Source organism: Denticeps clupeoides, chromosome 2 (genome assembly GCF_900700375.1).
Source record: "Denticeps clupeoides chromosome 2, fDenClu1.1, whole genome shotgun sequence".
NCBI classification, from domain to species: domain Eukaryota; kingdom Metazoa; phylum Chordata; class Actinopteri; order Clupeiformes; family Denticipitidae; genus Denticeps; species Denticeps clupeoides.
Genome location: NC_041708.1, coordinates 36,118,551 through 36,141,369, shown reverse-complemented (window position 1 = coordinate 36,141,369; position 22,819 = coordinate 36,118,551). Strand labels below are relative to the sequence as shown.

Sequence of the window (22,819 nt, the reverse complement as noted above, 5' to 3'; positions counted from 1 at the left end):
GGCAGTTGTTTTGTCTTATCTTTTCGAGAATTAATCCCCAGTATCTGACTGGGACCATAAAACCCGTATCAGCACCGAAATTAGGCATCTATATGGTCTCTGCACGTCATCGACGTGACAGAAAAGCGTCTCACAATAAGGCGGCAAAAAGCCACTCACAATATGGCGGCGACGTCAACGTACAACGCTGCTGATTATGACCACAAGGCATAAATCTATATCATTACTTCTATATACTCAAATATTACTCGATATACCTGTATTGTGATATTCAACCGTGGTTGTAATTGTTCAATAATTTTTTTAAATAAAATTTCCCAGTAACTGACGTCAACTCCTTTTCCTTTTCGAAACCGAAAGCGTTTCTTACCGCAGCAGACCCGCCATGTTGGTGAAGACGCGGGTTTTATAATAAAATCAGTCTCGATTTTAAGACGAACGAACCGAACCCAGCAGCGGTGAGTAATTTCTGGAGATGAAACTTTATTAAAGTGACTGTTAATCTGGGGGTTCGGGACTTTTACTCCCTGTTTAGTGATGAAGTGAAAGTGCGTGCTGTCTGTAGATCTCAGTGATACAGATTATATGCAAATATGAACAATTACATCCCAATTACAAACTGACAGAATAATATCAGTATTAGAGTATAAACGAGCACCACGATATCAGTACTACATAGATCCAACTGCACCAGATCACAACATTTAGCAGAATAGTGAAAGGTAGCAGCAATTTCCATAAAACAGTTCTAAAGGACGACTAGTCTCTCTCTCTCTCTCTCTCCCTCTCTCCCTCTCTCCCTCCACAGGTTTAGGGATTTCTTTGTCTAAAATTAGTCTCTCTGGGGACAGTGAGGATGGGGACACTGGTCCCCATCAGACACACAGATCAGAGTCTCCAGTGTCCAGCTGTGTGTCTATGAAGAGTGACGGGTCCATGGAACCTCCTCCTGCATTCAGTGGAGATTCAACCCCCTGTGATCAGAGGTTAGGAACAGATTGAGGAGTTTGGTGATGAACTGAATGAGGAAGTACATCAGTTTGATTTTTCATGCTCTGGAGTTCATTACAGTGACCTGTAATTAGAACCCATCTCAGTGGGACACATCTGACTCCGTCTCATCCTTCATCTGATGCTCTTGACCATAGTGACTTATGTTCAATAATTACAGGTTCAGCTCCCTGCAGCAGCACAGTTTATTACCCGCTAGATTACTACACACAGAGACAAACTCCTCAAATATTCTAGTTCATTTTTGGACTGATTAAAAAAATGTATATTACGATAATTTCCTTATAAATATTCAACTGATATAAAAATAAGAAATAACAGGAAACCTTGTTGGTGCTTGATAATCCAGCTTTCTGTTTCCTCCTTAAAGAGTGATGTGTCCATAGTGTGAATCTGAGTTGTTGAACGTTCTCTCTGTCCTCCTGTGTGTCTGCAGTGTGTGGACGACTGGAACACACACAGCTCCATCAGGATACCAGAACCTGATAACCAACGACCCGACCATCAACAGGAGCAGAGACACAAGTACGACTTTTATTACTTTTCACCTGAATATGTCGACTGGTGCTGCTGTAATTCTAGTTATAACACGTGTCCAGTAATCAATGTGATGTGAAGCCCGTCCATCATTTATTTCCTTGGAACATGGAACTAATTAAAGTCCAGTGACTGTTGAGATTAATTTTAATCTCCAATTCTCATGTATACAAAACAAAACACGAAACTATGTAAAAATTCATGGAAGATATAAAGAATACATGAATATTGATTTGAGACATTGTGAGAGACATTAATTGTACAGCAGGGCTCTAGACTGCGACCAATTTGGTGACACATGTCACCTTATTTCTTAATGACCAGACGTTCGGTGGGACGTAGTCTCCAAACTGCCTGTGGTTCACACAACAGACACATATTAGCAACAAATCATATTCTAAACCAATCAGAGATGTAAAAAATAAAAAATGAACATATTTAAGCAGTGCTGCCAGTCACATACAGAGCAATGTAGAGATGGTCCATTTTCTAAAGGCTTTATTTTTATATAGAGTATAGACAGTAAGAGACAATTGACAGTAAGAGCAGGTGAATTAAGCTTCCGTGGACGTGGCTTCACCGACAGTCCCCGAAGGAGGGGGGGGGGCAGATCTGTGGATGGGGGGTGAAGCTCCAAACTCAGAACGAAGCCAACTTAAATAAACCCGGGCAGCGAATCACCACACAGAAGCTGCTTGAAATGGGACCGACACAAGTTAACATGGGCGTTGTCGATACAACAGAAGCAGCAGCATCATCATAATCATCATCAGCAGCAGCATCAGCTCCCAAAAATGATGGAGTATTTTGCTTAATTCCTATCGGCCAGTCTGTGGTATAGCGGCTCCTGCAGCATTTTGAATAGCCTATAATTTAAGAAATTCTAGCTTTTTGTGGACATACCGTACATTACAAACCCTGTTCTAATGCAGTTTCTTGATTTAGCACATCTGCTGACGGTTTAAATGCTTTATTTCTTCATTTGTTCGCTGTTTATGTAAATGTTCTGAGAACTTCTGTTCTGTGGTGTGAAAACGACTTGAATGAACAATGGACGTCTGAAGAATGGATCATTTTGCCATATTTGTCAAATTAATGCAGTTATTTAAAATGTCAATAAAGGACAGTAGCTACAGGCACATAGTCATGTACGGTAAGATGTATAGTTGTACATGTTATAATATTTATAAAGGCACATCTTGTTAACTACAGTCTAAATACAAATATGAACAATTACATACCAAACATATACTTTACTACGGTATTACACTTGTTAAATATTCATAATTTCCTGGTCCAGCTGCTTCAGGAGGAAAACTGGAGAAACAGATCCAGAGTGGTGTGTTCTGTATCAGAGTTTAGTTTATGAAGGATGTTCTCTCTTGCTCTCTCTCTTTCTCTTTCTGTCTCTACAGGTTTATGGGACTCTTTGTCTAAAATGAGTGTCTGTGGGGACGGTGAGGAGGGGGACACTGGTCCCCATCAGACACACAGACCCGAGTCTCCAGTGTCCAGCTGTGTGTCTATGAAGAGTGACTGGTCCATGGATCGTCCTCCTAATTTCAGTGGAGATTCAACCCTCTGTGATCAGAGGTGAGGAACAGATTGTGGAGTTTGGTGATTTTGTTTTTTCCTGCTCGGGAGCTGCTCGGGAGCCGTCTGTTTCCTCCTTAAAGAGTGAGGTGTTGAACTATCTCTCTGTCCTCCTGTGTGTCTGCAGTGTGTGGCGGACTGGAACACACACAGCTCCATCAGGACACCAGAACCTGATAACCAACGACCCGACCATCAACAGGAGCAGAGACACAAGTACGACTTTTATTAATTTTCACCTGAATATGTCGACTGGTGCTGCTGTAATTCCAGTTATAACACGTGTCCAGTAATCAATGTGATGTGGAGCCAGTCCATAATTTATTTCCTTGGAACAAATTGGAACAAATTACAGTCTGGTGATTGTTTAGATGAATTTTAAACACCAATTCTCATGTTTAGGCTATTCGTAAGAAAAAATGGCAATAAAACACAACATGAAACTGTAAAATCTTCAACAAAAGGACCAATCACAGCCACCATATACATACATACAGGTGAACATCTTGCTTAAAACACAGAATCACTATAGAGCAGATGGTGCTGGTCTCATAATAAAAAGCACAACATGTACAACAGTGAAGAAGAAAATGAATCATATTTCAAATAAAACATCAACAGTAGCAAAACAAATCTTATTTTCTTGATTCTTCTGACTGTCTGTGGATGTTGTTCTTCATTTCCAGATCCTGATGTTGTCCTACAGAGAGTCCTGGAGACTCATAAATCCAGTATGAAGAGGAAGGTGGAGCACATATGTGAAGGAATCTTAAATCCAGAGAACCAGACCCTCCTGAAGAGCATCTACACAGAGCTCTACATCACAGAGGGAGAGAGTGAAGGGGTGAATAAAGAACATGAGGTTCAGCAGATCGAAGCAGCACACAGGAGAAGAAGACGAGACACGCCCATCAACTGTAATGACATCTTTGAAGCCTCACCTGGACATGAGAAGCACATCAGAACTGTGATGACCAAGGGTGTTGCTGGAATAGGAAAAACTGTGTCTGTGCACAAGTTCATCCTGGACTGGGCAGAAGGAGCAGCAAACCAAGACGTAGATTTCATCTTCCTGCTTCCTTTCAGGGGAATGAATTTGGTTAAAGATGAAGGGTACAGTCTTCATCAGCTTCTGCTGAAATTCCACCCTGAGCTTCAGGAGCTGGAGGACACACAGAAATATGAGGGCTGTAAGATGATCTTCATCTTTGATGGTCTGGATGAAAGCAGAATTCAGCTTAATCTCCAAATTCTGGAACAGAAGCTGTGTGATGTCACACAGACATCATCAGTGGGCGTGGTCATAACAAACCTCATTCAAGGGAACCTCCTCCCCTCGGCTCTCATATGGATTACATCACGACCAGCAGCAGCCAATCAGATTCCTGCTGAACACATCAGCCAGGTAACAGAAGTGCGAGGGTTTAATGACCCTCAGAAGGAGGAGTTCTTCAGGAAGAGGATCAGAGGTGAGACTCAAGCCAACAAAATCATCTCTCACATGAAGACATCAAGGAGCCTCTACATCATGTGTCACATCCCCGTCTTCTGCTGGATCTCAGCCACTGTTCTTCAGGAAGTGCTGCTCCAGGACGACAGTAAAGAAATCCCCAGAACTCTGACTGAGATGTTCACCCACTTCCTGATCATCCAGACCAACATGAAGAACCAGAAGTACAATGAGAGGAGTGAGATGGACAGACAGAAGCTCCTGCAGTCAAATAAAGAGGTTGTTCTGAAACTGGCTAAACTGGCCTTCAACCAGCTGGAGAAGGGAAACCTCTTGTTTTATGAAGAAGACCTGAGAGAGTGTGGAATAGACGTCACTGCTGCCTCAGTCTACTCTGGGATGTGCACTGAGATCTTTAAGGAGGAATCTGTGTTTCAGCAGAAGAAGATCTACTGCTTTGTGCACCTGAGCATCCAGGAGTTTCTTGCTGCTTTCTGGGTGTTTTACTGCTATGTGAGCAACAACATGGAAGAACTGGAGACGTTTCTTACAAGACAGAAGAAAGTCTCACTGGATGATCTGCTGAAAGCTACTGTTGATAAATCCCTACAGAGTGAGAACGGACATCTGGATCTTTTCCTCCGTTTTCTCCTGGGAATTTCACTGGAGTCCAACAAGGAACTTCTACAAGGTCTCCTGCCCCAAACAGAGAGCAGCTCAGAGAGTCTCCAGAGAACAAGTCAGTACATCAAAAAGAAAATGAACAAACAGAACAAACCACACAAAATTGTCTTGACAAATTTATCAGGAAAAAAGAACATCTCCACTGAAAGAGCCATGAATCTTCTGCTCTGCCTGCTTGAGATGAAAGACTCTTCACTGCATAAGGAGATTGATGTGTTGGTGAAATCAGGTAAAAATCTCTCACCTGCCCACTGCTCAGTACTGGCCTACATGATCCTGGTATCAGAGGATGTTCTGGATGAGTTCGACCTGAACAAATACAAGACAGATGATGGTGGTCGTGAGAGACTGATGATCGCAGTGAGGAACTGCAGAAAGGCTCGGTGAGTTCCTGACTGAGGATCTTTCAGTCTTACAGTTTATAACATAAATTTGCGTCCAGTAAGGACAAACAGTCACTACAGCTGAAATGATCCATAAAATATCATGTAACACACAGCTGTAAATATGATTGACATCTTCTCTGTCTTTACAGGCTGGGTGGATGTAACCTCACTGCTTCGTCCTGTAAGACTGTAGCAGCAGCTCTCCAGTCACCAGACTCACATCTGACTGATCTGGACCTGAGTTACAACAAGATCCTGGATTCAGGAGTGAAACACATCTGTGTTGGACTGGAGTCTTCATGCTGTAAACTGGAGACCCTCAGGTTAGAACAAGACTAACATGAACTTTCTTCAAATCATAGATTAAGAATGCAAGGGTTCATTGTTTATTTGTAATTTACAATAAAGAAAAATTATATTTCTATTTGTACATGTATTTTTCCTGTTTCTCTGGAAACAAACTGATCCAAGTCCCAGATTATAGAGATCATACTTAGAAACCAGGGATAATTCTATTAAACAGGACCTAGATACATGTCTTCATGACTTTATCTCTTGTAGGTTAGACGGTTGCAGTTCTCTCTCCAGACAGCTGCTTTTCTAAATTCAGCTGTTAGAATCCTAACAAACACCAAGAGGAGAGAGAACATGAGTCCAGATCTTCTCACATCCCTGCACTGGTTCCCTGCCACTTACAGAAGTGGGACGATGATTTAAATAGTGAAACAATGTTTTTAGTAGACTCTGCTTCTACAGATTAATGACCTATGTATGTTACTTTTATTTTTTAAGATATGTGCATACAGGTTTAGTTTTTTTTTTTTTGTAATAATCTGATGGATCATCATGTTTCTTCCAGGCTGCAGCGCTGTTCCCTCTCAGCTGTGAGCTGTTCAGCTCTGTCCTCAGCTCTCAGATCAAACTCCTCACGTCTGAGATGCCTAGACCTGAGTAACAATAATCTGCAGGATTCAGGAGTGGAACTTCTCTCTACAGCACTGGAGGATCCGCACTGTAAACTGGAGGATCTACAGTGAGTGTTTATATCAGGACTGACATTAATTTTTCATGGAAATACTTCTGGAAAAAAGTACATTTCAGCAGCATAGTTTTATTTTAATCAGTTTAATACAAGACATGGTTTCATATTTAGAAAGTGTTGAAAAGGTAATGTTCTTAATTCATCATGAAACAGTTTTTAATATCCAGGAGAAAAACACCTTCAACATCATTCTGAGTAAAAACATCAAATCATCTGAGTAAATTATTAAAGTTGAATAAATTATTAAAACTAAATGTAAAATTCATGAAAAGTGTGTGTTTTATAGAGCAATAATGATTAATAATCTGATGGATCATCATGTTTCTTCCAGGCTGCAGTTCTGTAAACTCTCAGCTGGTTGCTGTTCAGCTCTGTCCTCAGCTCTCAGATCAAACTCCTCACGTCTGAGACTCCTGGACCTGAGTATCAATAATCTGCAGGATTCAGGAGTGGAACTTCTCTCTACAGCACTGGAGGATCCACACTGTAAACTGGAGACTCTACAGTGAGTGTTTATATCAGGACTGAATATTAATTTTTCATGGAAATACTTTTGAAAAAACTCCCTGGAGCCAGGCCTTGGGTTGGGGCCTGTGAGTGAGCGCCTGGTGGCCGTGCTTTCGTCCATGGGGCCCGGCTGGGCCCAGCCCGAACTTGATACATGGGCTCATCCAACTGTGGACCCACCACCCACAGGAGGAACACGAAGGGTCCGGTTCAATCCGGATTGGGTGGCAGACCGAGGCGGGAGCTTTGGCGTTCCGATCTCCGAACAAGGAAACTGGCTATTGGGACATGGAATGTTACCTCTCTGGCGGGGAAGGAGCTGGAGCTTGTGGAAGAGGTTGAGCGATACCAGCTAGAAATAGTCGGACTCACCTTGACACATAGCATTGGCTCTGGAACCCAAGTCCTTGAGAGAGGTTGGACATTCTCCTTTGCTGGAGTTGCTCTGGGTTAGAGGCGGAGGGTTGGGGTTGGCTTGTTGTTAGCTCCAGACTGTCAGCCTGTTTGTTGGGGTTTACTCCGGGGGACAAGAGGGTAGCTTCCCTGCGCCTTTGGGTTGGAGAAAGGGTCCTGAAAGGGCGCTTATGTGCATGATAACAGCTCAAAGTACCCACCCTTTTTGAGTCCCTGGGACGAGTGTTAGATAGTGCTCCGACTGGGGACTCCATTGTCCTGCTGGGGGACTTCAACGCTCACATGGGCAATGGCCGCATGACCTGGAGGGGCGTGATTGGGAGGAATGGCTCGCCAGATCTGAACTCGAGTGGTGTTTTGTTATGGGACTTCTGTGAAAGCCGCAGTTTGGCCATAACGAACACCATATTTGAACATTAGGATGCCCATTGGTACACTTGGTACCAGGGCAGCCTAGGTCACAGGTCGATGATTTACTTTGTAGTCATATGTTTTGGACACTCGGGTGAAGAGAGGAGTGGCGCTGTCAACTGATCACCACCTAGGCACAGCCGTGGTGTGGAGGGTGACGTGTTTGGTTGCAGGAGAAGCTCGTCTCTGCTTTTTGCGTATTATGTGGTCCTCCTAGCTTCATCAGTCTCTGAACTTCAGCTCTTGCTGGCTAGGTTCGCAGTGTGAGTGTGAAGCAGCTGGGATGAGGATCAGCACCTCCAAATATGAGACCATGGTTCTACACTGGAAAAGGGTGGCTTGCCAACTCCGGGTCCGAGGTCCTCCTACTCCTCCACTTGAGGCCCTGCCTCAAGTGGAGGAGTATAAGGATCTGGGGGGTCTTGTTCACAAGTGAGGGAAGAAGGGAGCAGGAGATTGACAGGTGGATTGGGGCAGCATCTGCAGTGATGTGGACGCTGAACAGATCTGTCGTGGTGAAGAGGGAGCTGAGCCAGAAAGCAAGGCTCTCAATTTACCGGTCGATCTACGTCCCAATCGTCACCTATGGTCATGAGCTTTGGCTAATGACCGAAAGAACGAGATCACAGATACAAGCGGCCAAAATGAGTTTCCACCGTAGGGTGGCCGGGCGCAGCCTTAGAGATAGGGCGAGGAGCTCGAACATTCAGTGCTACTACACATCGAAAGGAGCCAGTTGAGGTGTTTCGGGCATGTCCTGCCGGCAGGAGGCCGGGAATTTATATCTCCAGTGTGGTCTGGGAACGCCTTGGGGTCCTGCCGGAGGAGCTGGTGGAGGTGGCTGGGCAGAGGGCTGTCTGGGATTCCCTACTTGGGATGCTCCCCTGAGACCCAGACTGGATAAGTGGAGGAAGATGAGGACTTTAGGGAGAAAAATACATTTTAGCAGCAGAGTTTTTATTTATTTATTTGTTTGTTTTAAAACTTTGTTTATTGGAGTTAGAGCATGAGCAGAAGGTTCTCAGAAGGTTACAAAAGAAAACAGCTCAAACAATCCTCAATCTAGAACAAAATACAAAAAAACAAAAAGAAAAAAAACAAAACAAAACAAAACAAAAGGAAAAGAATAGATCGATTTATACATTCATACATATACATACAGATATTACAAAAAAAAAAAAGCAGCCTACAATCGCCTCCACAATGCACCTGCAAGGATCTAAAGAAATGCTGCTGAGGAAGAGAATATTTATGAAGCAGTTGTGAGAAAGAGGCAAAGACATTGTCTATGTATAGGTTTTTAAAACCATGAATGCCAGCTTTTGACCACATAGAGAACAGATCATCAACCAGAGATGGAGGGAACTGGTGATTTGCAGCGGGGCATAGGTGGAAGAAATTTGTAACCCAAAGTGACGTTTAAACTGAGCCCAAATTCTGAGAGAAGTTTTAACAAATCCTATTTTTAGTATAAGGTAAAGTGGAAGACAGAATAGGAGAGTGCACTAAGGCTTTCAGAGATACAGGTTTGACCGAATTTGCTTCTATTGCCAACCAATTGATTTGAGCATCTGATGCATCGGACTGAAGCCAGTATTTGAGGATCCTAATATTAGGTGCCCAATAGTAAAACCTAAAATGTGGTAAGGCTAACCCACCCAGTTTTCTTGGTCTTTGTAAGTACTCTCTGCGTGGTCTCGGGACCTTCTTGTTCCAGATAAACTCAGAGATCACAGTCAACTTTCTGAATAATTGACTGAGGTAGAAATATTGCTATGCATTGAAATAGGTAAGAAAACATGGTAGAATATTCATTTTCACCGTATTAACACGTACAGTCAAGGACAGATTAAGAATGGACCACCGTTCACAACCTTAGACAGCAAGGAAACAAAATTAGCCTTTGAAAGATCCTCAAATTTAGATGTGACACAGACACCAAGATATGTAAAGTTATGATGGGCAATTTTGAAAGGTAAGCTATAAAGAGGGTAATTGTTAGCATCAGTACTGATAGGAAATAATTCACTTTTATTCAAATTCAATTTATAACCAGAAATATGAGAGAATGATTGAAGAGTTGTAAGAGCAGCAGGGATTGAGACCGGTAAATTAGAGATGTACAACAGGAGATCATCTGCATAAAGGGACACTCTCACCTCCCGCCCATTCCTAACAATTCCAGTAATCTGAGTGTTAGACCTAAGTGCAATTGAAAGAGGTTCAAGCACAAATAATAATTTTGATCAGTTTTATACAAGACATGGTTTCATTTTTAGAAAGTGGTGAAAAGTTAATGTTCTTCATTCATCATGAAACTCTTTAATGTCCAGGAGAAAAACACCTTCAACATCATTCTGATAAAAATATCAAAACATCTGAGTAAATTATTAAAGTGCACCTTTCCAGTAAATCGTAGTCTGGTTTAATAGGGCAGTGGTGGCCTAGCGGTTAAGGAAGCGGCCCCGTAATCAGAAGGTTGCCGGTTCGAATCCTGATCCGCCAAGGTGCCACTGAGGTGCCACTGAGCAAAGCACCGTCCCCACACACTGCTCCCCGGGCGCCGGTCATGGCTGCCCACTGCTAACTCAGGGTGATGGGTTAAATGCAGAGGACAAATTTCACTGTGTGCACTGTGTGCTGTGCTGCTGTGTATCACATGTGACAATAACTTCACTTTATATAATAGATAATTTTAATATTACAGCACTAAATTCCTGCCGGGTGAAGAAGAATTGTTCACTTGAAAGTGTTAAAATGGACTTGTTAAATGGCCTTTTCTTTTTAAACTGGGGAATAAATGAAATCCTCCCAGAGGATAAGAATGCAGGTGCAGGGTTGAAAATGAAAAATGTAATAAATGACACAAAATAAAAGGGTTTGATGTTCCTGAAAATATAGAAAGTAAAAATTCCAGGTTAAATACCAACTGATTCAGCAGTTAGAACAAAACCAAGCTGAGACACTGGGGAAGCCCTCTGTGTAAAGGGTGAGGAGAATAAGGTGCAGGCAGCGCCATCTAATGGCCACGGCGTGCCTGTCTATTACAAAATACGTTACATGTGGAGTGTTTATAAAGCTACTTTTCAGATCATTAGTCCAGCTGGACACTGTTATTCTTTTCAGGTCACATAATGACTGAAGTTCAAGCCTTAAAAATCAACATTTTATGTTTCATTAATAGGAAATAATCTGATTGATGTGAAGTGCTGCTGTTTGATTTTGTAACTTTTGAAGAGCAGCTTGTATCTTCTGATTTTTTTTTTTTATCTGCTGTCTTCATAATCTGATGTATCATCATGTTTCTTCCAGGCTGTATGACTGTTCCCTCTCAGCTGTGAGCTGTTCAGCTCTGTCCTCAGTTCTCAGATCAAACTCCTCACATCTGAGACTCCTGAGTTTCAATAATCTGCAGGATTCAGGAGTGGAACTTCTCTCTACAGCACTGGAGGATCCACACTGTAAACTGGAGAAACTACGGTGAGTGTTGTATTTATTATATTTCATGTCTAGACTTTTCATTTACATTTACATTTACGACATTTATCAGATGCCCTTATCCAGAGCGACTTACAATCAATAGTTACAGGGACAGTCCCCCTGGTTAAGTGTCTTGCTCAGGGACACAATGGTAGTAAGTGGGGTTTGAACCTGGGTCTTCTTGTTCATAGGTGAGTGTGTTACCCACTAGGCTACTACCACCCCTTAGTGTCACCGCTGGTTTTCATTTTAAGTTCATTTTTAAAAAATGTTTTATACATTTAGCATCTGTTAAATGACAAATCGAGTTGAGTTGTTGATATCTGGACTGAATGATGATGCCAACCTGCTTTTCAAGGTGACATTACTCAGGACTCCTTGATTTGGTTTCTTGGCACCGGCTGTGACTGCTCAGTGGCCCCGGGCTTTCACAGTGTGAGAGAGAGAAAGAGAGTCGTACACATTTACTACTTTCTATAAATGTTCTCTTACATTTAGGCCTGGTATCCTGTATTTAACTTATCTTTCTTTCTCCAGTAAATCGTAGTCTGGTTTAATAGGGCAGTGGTGGCCTAGCGGTTAAGGAAGCGGCCCCGTAATCAGAAGGTTGCCGGTTCGAATCCTGATCCGCCAAGGTGCCACTGAGGTGCCACTGAGCAAAGCACCGTCCCCACACACTGCTCCCCGGGCGCCGGTCATGGCTGCCCACTGCTCACTCAGGGTGATGGGTTAAATGCAGAGGACAAATTTCACTGTGTGCACTGTGTGCTGTGTATCAAATCACTCACATCACAATCACTTCACTTTATATAATAGATAATTTTAATATTACAGCACTAAATTCCTGCTGGGTGAAGAAGAATTGTTCACTTGAAAGTGTTAAAATGGACTTGTTAAATGGCCTTTTCTTTTTAAACTGGGGAATAAATGTGTCCTGCTCCTGGGAAAGGCAAACATCTGGTGTGAATTTGGTGTTATTATTGTACATTACACTTACACTTGCTCCATTACAGCAGCAATGTGAAAAGAATCTAAAGCCTCTTAGATTTGATTTGATTCATCATTTGTAAAAGCTCATTTTAAACAGTTCTGGGTTTTTTTCCCAGTTGGGGAACAAGATACAGTGGGGCAAAAAAGTATTCAGTCAGCCACCAATTGTGCAAGTTCTCCCACTTAAAAAGATGAGAGAGGCCTCTATTTTCATCACCTTAACTAAGAGAGACAAAATTTCTGTAAGTCTTCACAAGGTTTTCACACCCTGTTGCTGGTATTTTGGCCCATTCTTCCATGCAGATCTCCTCTAGAGCAGTGATGTTTTGGGGCTGTCGCTGGGTAACATGGACTTTCAACTCCCTCCAAAGATTTTCTATGGGGTTGAGATCTGGAGCCTGGCTAGGCCACTCCAGAACCTTGAAATGCTTCTTACGAAGCCACTCCTTCGTTGTCCGGGCAGTGTGTTTGGGATCGTTGTCATGCTGGAAGACCCAGCCACGTTTCATCTTCAATGCCGTTGCTGATGGAAGGAGGTTTTCACTCATAATCTCACGATACATAGCCCCATTCATTCTTTCCTTTACACGGATCAGTCGTCCGGGTCCCTTTGCAGAAAAACACCCCCAAAGCATGATGTTTCCACCCCATACTTCACAGTAGGTATGGTGTTCTTTGGATGCAACTCAGCATTCTTTCTCCTCCAAACACGACAAGTAGAGTTTTTACCAAAACGTTCTATTTTGGTTTCATCGGACCATATAACATTCTTCCAGACGGGCCCGGACATGTACTGGCTTAAGCAGGGGAACACGTCGGGCACTGCAGGATTTGAGTCCCTGGCGGCGTAGTGTGTTACTGATGGTAGCCTTTGTTACTTTGGTCCCAGCTCTCTGCAGGTCATTCACTAGGTGGTGAGATCTTGTGTGGAGCCCCAGATCGAGGGAGATTAACAGTGATCTTGAATGTCTTCCATTTGCTAATAATTGCTCCCACAGTTGATTTCTTCACACCAAGCTGCTTACCTATTGCAGATTCGGTCTTCCCAGCCTTGTGCAGGTCTACAATTTTGTTTCTGGTGTCCTTACACAGCTCTTTGGTCTTGGCCATAGTGGAGTTTGGAGTGTGACTGTTTGAGGTTGTGGACAGGCGTCTTTTATACTGATAATGCATTAATACAGGTAATGAGTGCAGGACAGAGGAGCCTTTTACAGAAGAAGTTATAGTTCTGTGAGAGTCAGAAATCTTGCTTGTTTGTTAGTGACCAAATACTAATGTTCCACCATAATTTGCAAATAGATTCTTTAAAAATCAGAGGATGTGATTTTCTCATTTTGTCTCTCATAGTTAAGGTATACCTATGATGAAAATTACAGGCCTCTCTCATCTTTTTAAGTTGTAGAACTTGCACAATTGGTGGCTGACTAAATACTTTTTGCCCCACTGTATCTGGCATTCAAGCACCATGAACTTGAAGAATGTGTCTGTGGTGCTTTAGCAACAGCAATGAACATGAATTCAAACATCAAACGAACATCAGATCTGTTCTAACTGGACCTTTACTATACAGCAGCACATTTATATTAACAGTAATAGCAACAATTACTGTGTGTTTCTGTACAGAACGGATCGTGGTGAACTTGTCAGAAGAACATGAGGACTCTGCACATCAGCTGCATGCCTTCTCAAGACAGCAGGTGTTGTAGACGTCCTTTAGGGAAGGAAGCGAGTGACCGATGATTTTCTCTGTAGTGTTGATGACCTTCTGTACTGACATCTTGCCTGCCATCGTGCAGAAGGAGCACTCGCAGACATCACAGCAGCTGGTGTTCATGGCGGGTTGGAAGTCACCGGAAGGCTGATGGTGTTTTAGCTGGCATGTAAAACGCGGCGTGAACTTATTTAAGTCACTTCAAATTTAACACACTTCCTCCAACTGGCTTACTCGCCTCAACACAAGATGTAATTGGTGTGAAATTATGCTTATTGTTCATTTGTTGTATTTTCTTTCTGTAAGATGACCTTAAATAAAATGTCAGTTTTGAATTATCCTGATCTTATATCTCATTTTATTTTTCTCCTCCTTCCTCCGTACCAGAATACATGAATAATTAGCGCCATCTGGCGGCTACCCAGCATAACACAGAACAAGGTGTACTGCATGTGGACAAGAATTACACTTTTATCTAACAAGATTAACAGATAACAGTCCACACTTTTATATTTACATCCACCTTACTCAATCACACTCAATATCCCATGACAAAGGGGGTTTCTCGTCCTGGCGGGTCTTAACCCTCCAACAGATGCTGGAACACTGTCGGTTTTACTACGGTCCGTTTTTGTATCAGAAGAAACATCTGAGTTCAACTCTGACAGCGGCGATAAGTGTGAGATATCCAAAATCATCAGGGTTCTTACTCATTTTTACAAAATAATTTTTCATGACTACATTTAATCAAAAGGCAAATTTTCACCACGAGTCCGTTTATTTCAATTTAAATTCATGACAAGACTGAATAGATTAACAGGGAAAGGGACCATTACTCACTGTGCAAACCGCAGCTTCACGTGGGCCACGCTGTACTGACCCTGGAGACACACAGACAGACAGAGTCGGATCAGCCTCGGTGAGCAGTGGGCGGCCATGACAGGCGGCACCTCGGCGGTTCAACTTCATTAAAACCAACATCTCGTTACTCAAATTAATATCAACATTTACTTAATATTATTCCAGCCACATTCCTGGTAAGTAGGCCGGAGCAGTCAGGAGTAACGGGGCTTCTGAGGGACCGATTTATTGTCTTTAAAAAACGGAAATGGGGATAATAATAATAACAGCATGATATATACACACATTTAACCAATAGATGAGTTTCCTTTAGTACATTTCAAGCTTTGAAATGCTCGGGGTCGTCGATGTGTATTCGCGCCTCCTCAACCTGACCACCACACACAGGGGTCAGAGGTCATAGGTCAGTCACAGCCCCCCAAAAAAAGACCAATAATAACTATCATCGTTCTGAATTCGCGTTTTCTGGACAGGTTTAACCTCGAGGTGTCCGTCGTGCGGCTCTCCGCGGGGGACATTTTCTCTCCTCGTCTCGCCGCAGAGCAGTTCGAGTTTAGTTCCCGCGCCGTGGACACCGTTCAGGTCAGGAAATAAAAGTAGAACAAAAACTGGGCAGGACTGCGAACTTCATGAGCCTGAACGAACGTAACGTGTCATTTTAAAAAAAAACAAGTCTTTCGACCTTCTACAGAAGTTCACGTCTGGCTTTAAACTGGACCTGGGACCCCTGAAGGAGCCGCTCGGGGTTATTCGAGTTCTGGAGTGGGGAGGTCTCGACAAACAGCCCGTTTTGTGACCTGAAACCTGATTGGACGATCCGCGTCGGGCGCCGTTGGTCGGAACGGAATTATCGACGGTACCGGGTCGGGAGGACACGGGGACGCGGCGAGTCGGTGTGGGGCGGCGTCCTCGGTAATCCCCGCAGGCAGAGTTGAGTCGTGTCCAGGTGTCATTTTTACACTCCCGTGTGTGGAAACGGGTGGCAGCTGGTGCCATATAAATACCCGTCTCGCTGTTAAGAGACGTAAGGCTCCAACGTAACGTAACGTAACGTACAGTAACGAACCCGAGGTGCGCGGGTGACACCACCCAGCATCACAACGCACAAGCTGCCACCTGTCGGACCAGGGAATGTGGCGCTAGAGAAGTCCGGAAGCCGAACCAGGTCCAAACCCAACTCACCGTGACCTCACTGCGACCACTCCATGTACAACTGGACGTGCAGGGAGAGTTTGTACGAGTAGAAATTCCCCTTCCCTCCTTGCAAGTCTAACTGCTTGGAGGAAAACGGTCTCCCTGTCCAGCATCTCCCAGTCGCCCTGCATGCACAGGTCCTCAGATACGCGCTCTTAGGTCTGTAGTGGGAGGTATATATTTAAACCAGAACGTACTTTCTTCTCCAGCAGGATCAGCTTGAAGAGGATGAGGACCTGAAAGAGCTGGTCTACCACTATGTACCATCCGACCTCCACAACTAATACAAAATGCAGCAGCACGACTGATCTTCAACCTTCCCAAATTCTCCCACACCGCCCCTCCACTACGTTCCCTCCACTGGCTCCCAGTAGCTGCACGCATCAGGTTCAAAATACTGATGCTGGCCTACAAAGCCAAACATGGAGTAGCACCATCCTACCTCACAGCCCTTATTACACCTCACACTGCACCTCGTATACTCCGAGCCTCCAGTACTGCTCGCCTGGTCCCTCCATCTCTGAAGGTAAAAGGAAAACATTCATCTAGACTCTTCTCCGTCTTGGTCCCTCGGTGGTGGAATGAACTTCCCCTCGAGGTCAGAACAGCTCAGTCACTGAGTATTTTCAAATGACAGCTCAAGACCTTCCTCTTTAGAGAATATTTAGATTAAATTGTAATTTTCTTGTTGTCGAACTTTGTGTACAGAATCTACAACAGAGTGAATTAAATAGATGTTTTCATAGTTGGGGTCCTAGTGAACCGGAATTGATCTCTTCATCGATGGTAACTTGAAAGCACGTTGTAAGTCGCTCTGGATAAGGGCGTCTGCCAAATGCCGTAAATGTAAATGTAAGAGCGGCGTTACGATCACGGCTACGGTGAAAACCAACCAACACCGACATGCCAGAAAGGAGAGCGGAAGTCAGGATTACCTTGTGCAGGACTAAATCTCGAGGAGACAGGCCTGCGGCAGAAAGAGAAGAAGTGGCACGTGTGATCTGATATTCTTTATATACTCAGACAATGTAGTTTATGGTCAAGTGAAATTAAATTCCATTAATTACGATTATATTCGTCACGTGGTCAAGTCATAGTTTAGTGCTTTTTATTTACTACTCTAGTAAATATTGATGCAGTTAACAATTTAAATTAAGAGTAAATTAAGTGGTCATACGCCTCAAAGTTGAGAATAAATTGCACTACACGGTCACTATGTTTTTAAAAATATATCGTGTATAAACTTGTGAGAAACTGTTACGCCAGTATTAAATAGACAGAATACATGATTAAATCTATAATAGAATGTGCCAGTCTGTAAGTGGGAAGGACTAACGCTGATTCAGGCTATCTGCAGGTTTAAGGGAGACAAATCTGACTGTTTAAGACCTTTTTAAAGCCACTTTAAAATCACATTTAAAACCCTGCGTTGGGGTTGTCAATTACATTTGTCCAAGGGCACGAGATTCTTCTTGACAGACACTGTGAGGACCTGATGCCCTCATGGGTGGTAGTAACCTAGTGGGTAAAAACACACTCGCCTATGAACCAGAAGACCCAGGTTCAAATCCCCCTTACTACCATTGTGTCCCTGAGCAAGACACTTAACCCTGAGTTTCTCCAAGGGGGGACTGTCCCTGTAACTACTGATTGTAAGTCGCTCTGGATAAGGGCGTCTGGTAAATGCTGTAAATGTAAATATAGATGATGACTGGCAGGAGGCTATGAAAATGTCAGGTACACTTTTGTTTGTAACCGGCTTAGAGAGACTCAATATAAGATTTTACACAGGTTACATACAACGCCAGTTTTAATGAACAAGATGGATCCCTCTGTGCCAGCTCTCTGTGTTAAATGTGCTAAATACTTTCACTGTTTCTGGAGCTCATTTCAAGATTCTGGAATGTTGTTGCTTACAAAATCGGTACCATTCTTAAGATAAAATTGAAAGTGGATCCTGGACTTTTTCTCTTGGGGCTCCCATATAAAAGACAAGTAATGTCACTGAAATTTGATGCAAAAAGTTATAGATTGTTAGACAAACTGCTACGTGTGGCAAGAAAGTGCATTCTTATTAGATGGATAAAAAAAAACTCCCCCCTCTGTCACACAATGGTATAGAGAGATTTCTGCAGTTCTGCCTCATGAGAGGCTGCCGGCTGTGCTGAGGGGTAATATAAATAGCTTTCAGAATGTATGGTCTCCCTTTATAGATCACTTATGTCCAGATGGGAGAGAAGTGGTTTTATGTGTCAATTAAGGTTTTGAGGTGGTTATATTTCTAAAAAAAAATAATAAAGAGTGGTCTAGGTTCTGTTGGGTTTTTCGTAAGTGTGTGTTTGTTCTAAATGACGTACAAATCCTTCATGTAAAGTCACAATTGTTCTACAACACCGCCACTACAATACAGTGTTTCCCATGCACGACAATACTGCTGTCACCTTCGCACCATTTTAATCAATAACGGGCAGCTTGACGTGTGAGTAAAGATGAGTGATGTGGTGTGATGTGATTGTAATGAAAGATTCAGTGGCTCGCAGTCCTATTGCATGTAAGCACCACTCTTTCTAAAGTGAATTGTCTTTTGACTCGTGTCCATGTGTCCTGAGTGTACAGTAACAAGGAAGACGGCTTCACGGCAGTGGCGGCAGTGGACTGATACAGAAAACATGCGGAAACAAGAACATCTTCACACTTCAAGACAGCAAACAGACAGCAATGTCTTCAGCCTCTGTTCAAGTTCAGTGAGGACTTTTTCTCTCTTTTTTTGTACAAAATGTATATTTTGGGTTTTTGGTAAGTTGTTCAAGTTGTTTGTAAGTTGTCTTTGCATTTTAACACACTGAACTAGTGGACACCAAAAGCGTGAAAAAAGATTAAAAATAAGATATTAAAGTGCCCAGTCAGTTATCTAAGGCTGGTGTGGTGCTTGTAGAGGACTGAGCTGAAATGTAAATATATATTATTCTGCCTTGTGCAGGCAGTAAATTGGCCTATAGCGCCCTCTAGCGGCTGTCTCGCAATATTATTTTTGGTTACTCTGAAAACGGGAGAATAAGAACTCAGATGGCGGAACATAGTGCCGAAGCATTCCCGTATTGAGCAAGAATGTGGTTGCTTTGGACAAGATTTGTCTGTAAGTATTGGTTATGACGAGATAAGCACTTTCTTTTTGTTTTGTGTTTACGATATAATTATTTGTATATTAGTAGCGTTAGAAATGTGTATTTTGTGTTAGTTTGCTGTGCGCATGTAACGAGCTAATTTGCTATGTTATTTAGCTGATCGTCACATTTGTATTTTTTCAGTTTTACGATGGTCATAGAGAAGGCAATGGTCAGAGGCCATTCTTCAATAAATCAGCACAGAAAAGCAAATACAAGTCTGTTTATTGGAGCATCGTTATCTCGCTGTCTAGCTGGTGGAGACTAGAAAACCCAGAGCGAGGGCAGCATATATATGAAAAATAAAGTCCATTTACACACAGACACTCGTCATCATCAGTGAACACTGTGCAAATTAAAGATAATAAAATGTTGAAAATAAAAAATGTTGTAAATGAACCCAAATATTATTTGCATGTGACCACTGTACCCCCATACTCAGTACCTGACAGTGAAGTTATTCTCATTGTGATACACTGCAGCACAGCACACAGTACACATATACACAACGTGTCCTTGACAGGCGCCGGGGAGAAGTGTGTGGGGACGGCCCTTTGCTCAGTTACACCTCAGTGGCCCCAAGGCAGATGGGGATTCAAACCAGCAAACTTCTGATTACAAGGCTGCTTCCTTAACCGCTAGGCCACCACTGCCCCACTTGGTTAGTTATTCATTCACCACAAGACAATTCAAACCACGTTCAGCCATAAGAAACATGTACCTGTCTGCCATCTAATGAAGTTAAACTACTGAAAATGGTGACGGTGAAACCGCACCTGATTCAACTCAAGAACTGGGTGGTAACGGGTTGAGTGGTGGAACCAGCTGTGCTAAATGAGGATAGACCCAAAAACGTGCAGGATCATTTTACTCCAGGACCGGTTTTGTAGACCCCAATCTAGTCTTTGTACAACTGGTACTAGTTATCTAATGAGTGCCAGACTTGGCAGGTCTAGAAGGTCATTAATGTTAATTATGTTTCCTATAAAAGTGGAAGCCATACATGGTGGTGACTGTAATGTGGCATCATGGGTTGGTGGTCAGTGGCAGTGTTGCTGTGGGGAGGTGTTGTAGGGGTTTGTATGGGTGCAGTTCTGCTGGATGTTAAAGGTGTACCAGGTCCTGCTCCAGCTTCTAGGCAACCATTTCCAAGACCTGCAATGAATCCGCCTCAGGTGCCTGCCCGTCCCCCGTTTGTCCCCGGGGTGCTGCCACCGCCTCAGGTGCCTGCCCGTCCCCCATTTGTCCCCGGGGTGCTGCCGCCGCCTCAGGTGCCTGCCCGTCCCCCATTTGTCCCCGGGGTGCTGCCGCCGCCGCCTCAGGTGCCTGCCCGTCCCCCATTTGTCCCCGGGGTGCTGCCGCCGCCTCAGGCTCCTGCCCGTCCCCCGTTTGTCCCTGGGTTTGTGCCGCCTCAGGCTCCTGCCAGTCCCCCCTTTGTGCCCGTGCTGCCTCAGGCTCCTGCCAGTCCCCCCTTTGTCCCCGGGTTTGTGCCACCACCGCCGCCTCAGGTGCCTGCCGGTCCCCCGTTTGTCCCCGGCGTGCTGCCGCCGCCTCAGGTACCTGCCCGTCCCCCATTTGTCCCCGGCGTGCTGCCGCCGCCTCAGGTTCCTGCACGTCCCCCGCTTGCTCCTTCGTCTCAGGGGTCAGGGGGGCAGCTTCAAGATCCTGGAAGTGTCCAGCAGCAGCTGCTTGGCCCAGTAAAGGAGCTGACCTGGAAGTTTCCTCAGATGCCAGTAGAGCCCACGTCCCCCCCAGTGCAGTTCCAGCTGAGGGAGCCGGTATCAGTCAGCAGTGTGGCAGCTACCTGTGATGAGAATATGGTGCACGTGCAGGTTAAGAAGGACCTGTTTGGTTCTGGAGAGCTCATCCAGGCATCAGACATCTCACTAGGAGGCTGTGGGGTGACTGGAGAAGATTCTGTGGCTCAGCTGCTGTATTTTCAGTCCTATTTGCAGGCCTGTGGCAGCCAAGTAGTGGTGAGTTCTGGTTCCTCTTCGGTCAGGAATCTGTTGGACTTTCTCCAGTAACTCTGGCTTTTTCCCCCTTCAAACACAGATGACCAACGATTCCCTGGTTTATTCCTTTTCTCTGACCTACATCCCAAGAGCCATTTCTAACGCTTCTGCTCCAATAGTCAGAACCAGTGGTGCTGTAATTAGGATTGAATGCCACTATTTGAGGTGAGCTCTAGCTGATCTGCTCTCCCATGTCTCTCTGTATTTAGATGCTTTTTGATATCGGTTTCTTCTTACACGTGACCAGGCTTCACAATGTGAGTAGCAATGCCCTGCATCCTGCCTGGGTCCCATATGCTGCTACTAAAACTGCAGAGGAGCTGCTGGTCTTCTCCCTCAAGCTCATGACTGGTAGGTACAGTTGTGGTCCACTGTTCCACTGTGTTGGCTGTTCCTAACATTTGCATTTCTCTTCAGATGATTGGAAGTTTGAGAGGCCTTCCAACGTCTATTACATGGGAGATCTGATCCATTTTGAGGCTTCTGTCAAGCAGTACAACCATGTCCCCCTCCGGGTGTTTGTTGATACCTGTGTGGTCACCGCTGTCCCTGATGCAGCTGCTGCTCCCAGTTATCTCTTCATTCAGAACCATGGGTGAGGAGCAGCTTAATTTCTTTATGGCTTTGTTTACGATGTGCTGTAGTCTCATTTTGCTCTCCTTTTTATTATAGGTGTCTGGTTGACTCCAAGCTCACTGGCTCATCTTCTCGCTTCCTGCCCCGTACTCAGGGTTTCAAGCTCCAGTTCCAGCTGGAGGCTTTCAGGTTTCAGCAGGGGGACACTGGCTCTGTACGTGTCTCAAGCTAGCCCTTCGCTCTCATGGTTCCACCACCTTGGTATGGTGGCTGACCGTCCGTATCTCTTGTTCCAGCTGTTCATCACTTGCTTGCTGAAGGCAACAGCGGCTGCTTCCCCGACTGATGCTGAGCACAAAGCCTGTTCTTTTGTAGGACACAAGTAGGTCTGGACTAGACGCTGCATTACAAAAACATCCACATGTACTTTTTATTCAGGACCTGATCTTTCTATGAAGGTGGGCTGGTGCGGGTGGAGAGGACCAACTGTGTAGCTGCTGTGATGGTTCTTGTGGGTCCAGGAAGGCAAGAGATCTGACCTCTGTCTCAGGTATGTGGACATGGCATCCTTTTTTTAGGCCTTTATCTGTTTGTGCTGATTATACATTTTAATCCTGTTCCTCTTCCTTGCTTTCAGATTCTGGATGGGAGAAAGAAATATCTTTGGGACCGTTGTTCATCAGAGGTTGACCAGCCTGTGTCTCTTTATGATCGTTCTCTTTTAATAGCCAAATAAATGCTGAAATGGACTGTCGTATATAAAGTAGTCCCGTCTCTCCTTTTCAAGCATGCA

The 22,819-nt window shown here is 44.0% G+C and overlaps 3 protein-coding genes across 4 annotated transcripts in view; all 3 read left to right on the top strand.

The window, feature by feature from the left end:
- Nucleotides 1-14,554, top strand: part of LOC114784939 (NACHT, LRR and PYD domains-containing protein 12-like) — a 100,311-nt gene extending 85,757 nt beyond the window's left edge. Inside the window, exon 11 of the mRNA XM_028970831.1 lies at nt 14,129-14,554. Coding sequence (XP_028826664.1) covers nt 14,129-14,162 — 34 coding nt within the window. The 3' untranslated portion in view covers nt 14,163-14,554. The remainder of the gene's footprint in view (nt 1-14,128) is intronic.
- Nucleotides 347-11,519, top strand: LOC114784942 (NACHT, LRR and PYD domains-containing protein 12-like). Of its 2 annotated transcripts, XM_028970840.1 has the most exons (10): nt 347-458; nt 809-986; nt 1,448-1,536; nt 2,964-3,141; nt 3,269-3,357; nt 3,828-5,658; nt 5,811-5,984; nt 6,521-6,694; nt 7,035-7,208; nt 11,348-11,519. In XM_028970840.1, exons 2-10 carry the CDS (start codon nt 919-921, stop codon nt 11,517-11,519), a joined length of 2,949 nt encoding a protein of 982 aa, XP_028826673.1. In that variant the 5' UTR covers nt 347-458; nt 809-918. The 2 variants fall into 2 exon arrangements, with proteins under 2 accessions (XP_028826673.1, XP_028826674.1); XM_028970841.1 differs by lacking the exons at nt 6,521-6,694; nt 7,035-7,208; nt 11,348-11,519 and adding an exon at nt 6,223-6,299.
- Nucleotides 14,555-20,190: 5,636 nt separating the features above from the next.
- LOC114774545 (zona pellucida sperm-binding protein 3-like) lies at nt 20,191-22,716 on the top strand. The gene is made up of 10 exons (XM_028966332.1): nt 20,191-20,235; nt 20,851-20,943; nt 21,076-21,411; nt 21,491-21,615; nt 21,698-21,801; nt 21,868-22,045; nt 22,123-22,240; nt 22,323-22,408; nt 22,485-22,576; nt 22,664-22,716. Exons 1-10 carry the CDS (start codon nt 20,191-20,193, stop codon nt 22,714-22,716), a joined length of 1,230 nt encoding a protein of 409 aa, XP_028822165.1.
- The last annotated feature ends 103 nt before the right edge of the window (nt 22,717-22,819 follow it).

Bases quoted from the DNA above. Each gene is read 5' to 3' on its own strand.
- LOC114784942 (XM_028970840.1), top strand. From the start codon at position 919: ATGAAGAGTGACGGGTCCATGGAACCTCCTCCTGCATTCAGTGGAGAT. The intron at 3,142-3,268 runs GTGAGGAACAGA...GTGTGTCTGCAG, and splicing joins TCAACCCTCTGTGATCAGAG to TGTGTGGCGGACTGGAACAC. The intron at 7,209-11,347 runs GTGAGTGTTTAT...TGTTTCTTCCAG, and splicing joins TGTAAACTGGAGACTCTACA to GCTGTATGACTGTTCCCTCT.
- LOC114774545 (XM_028966332.1), top strand. From the start codon at position 20,191: ATGGTGACGGTGAAACCGCACCTGATTCAACTCAAGAACTGGGTG. The intron at 20,944-21,075 runs GTGCCTGCCGGT...CCTTCGTCTCAG, and splicing joins TGCCACCACCGCCGCCTCAG to GGGTCAGGGGGGCAGCTTCA. The intron at 22,241-22,322 runs GTACGTGTCTCA...CTCTTGTTCCAG, and splicing joins AGCAGGGGGACACTGGCTCT to CTGTTCATCACTTGCTTGCT.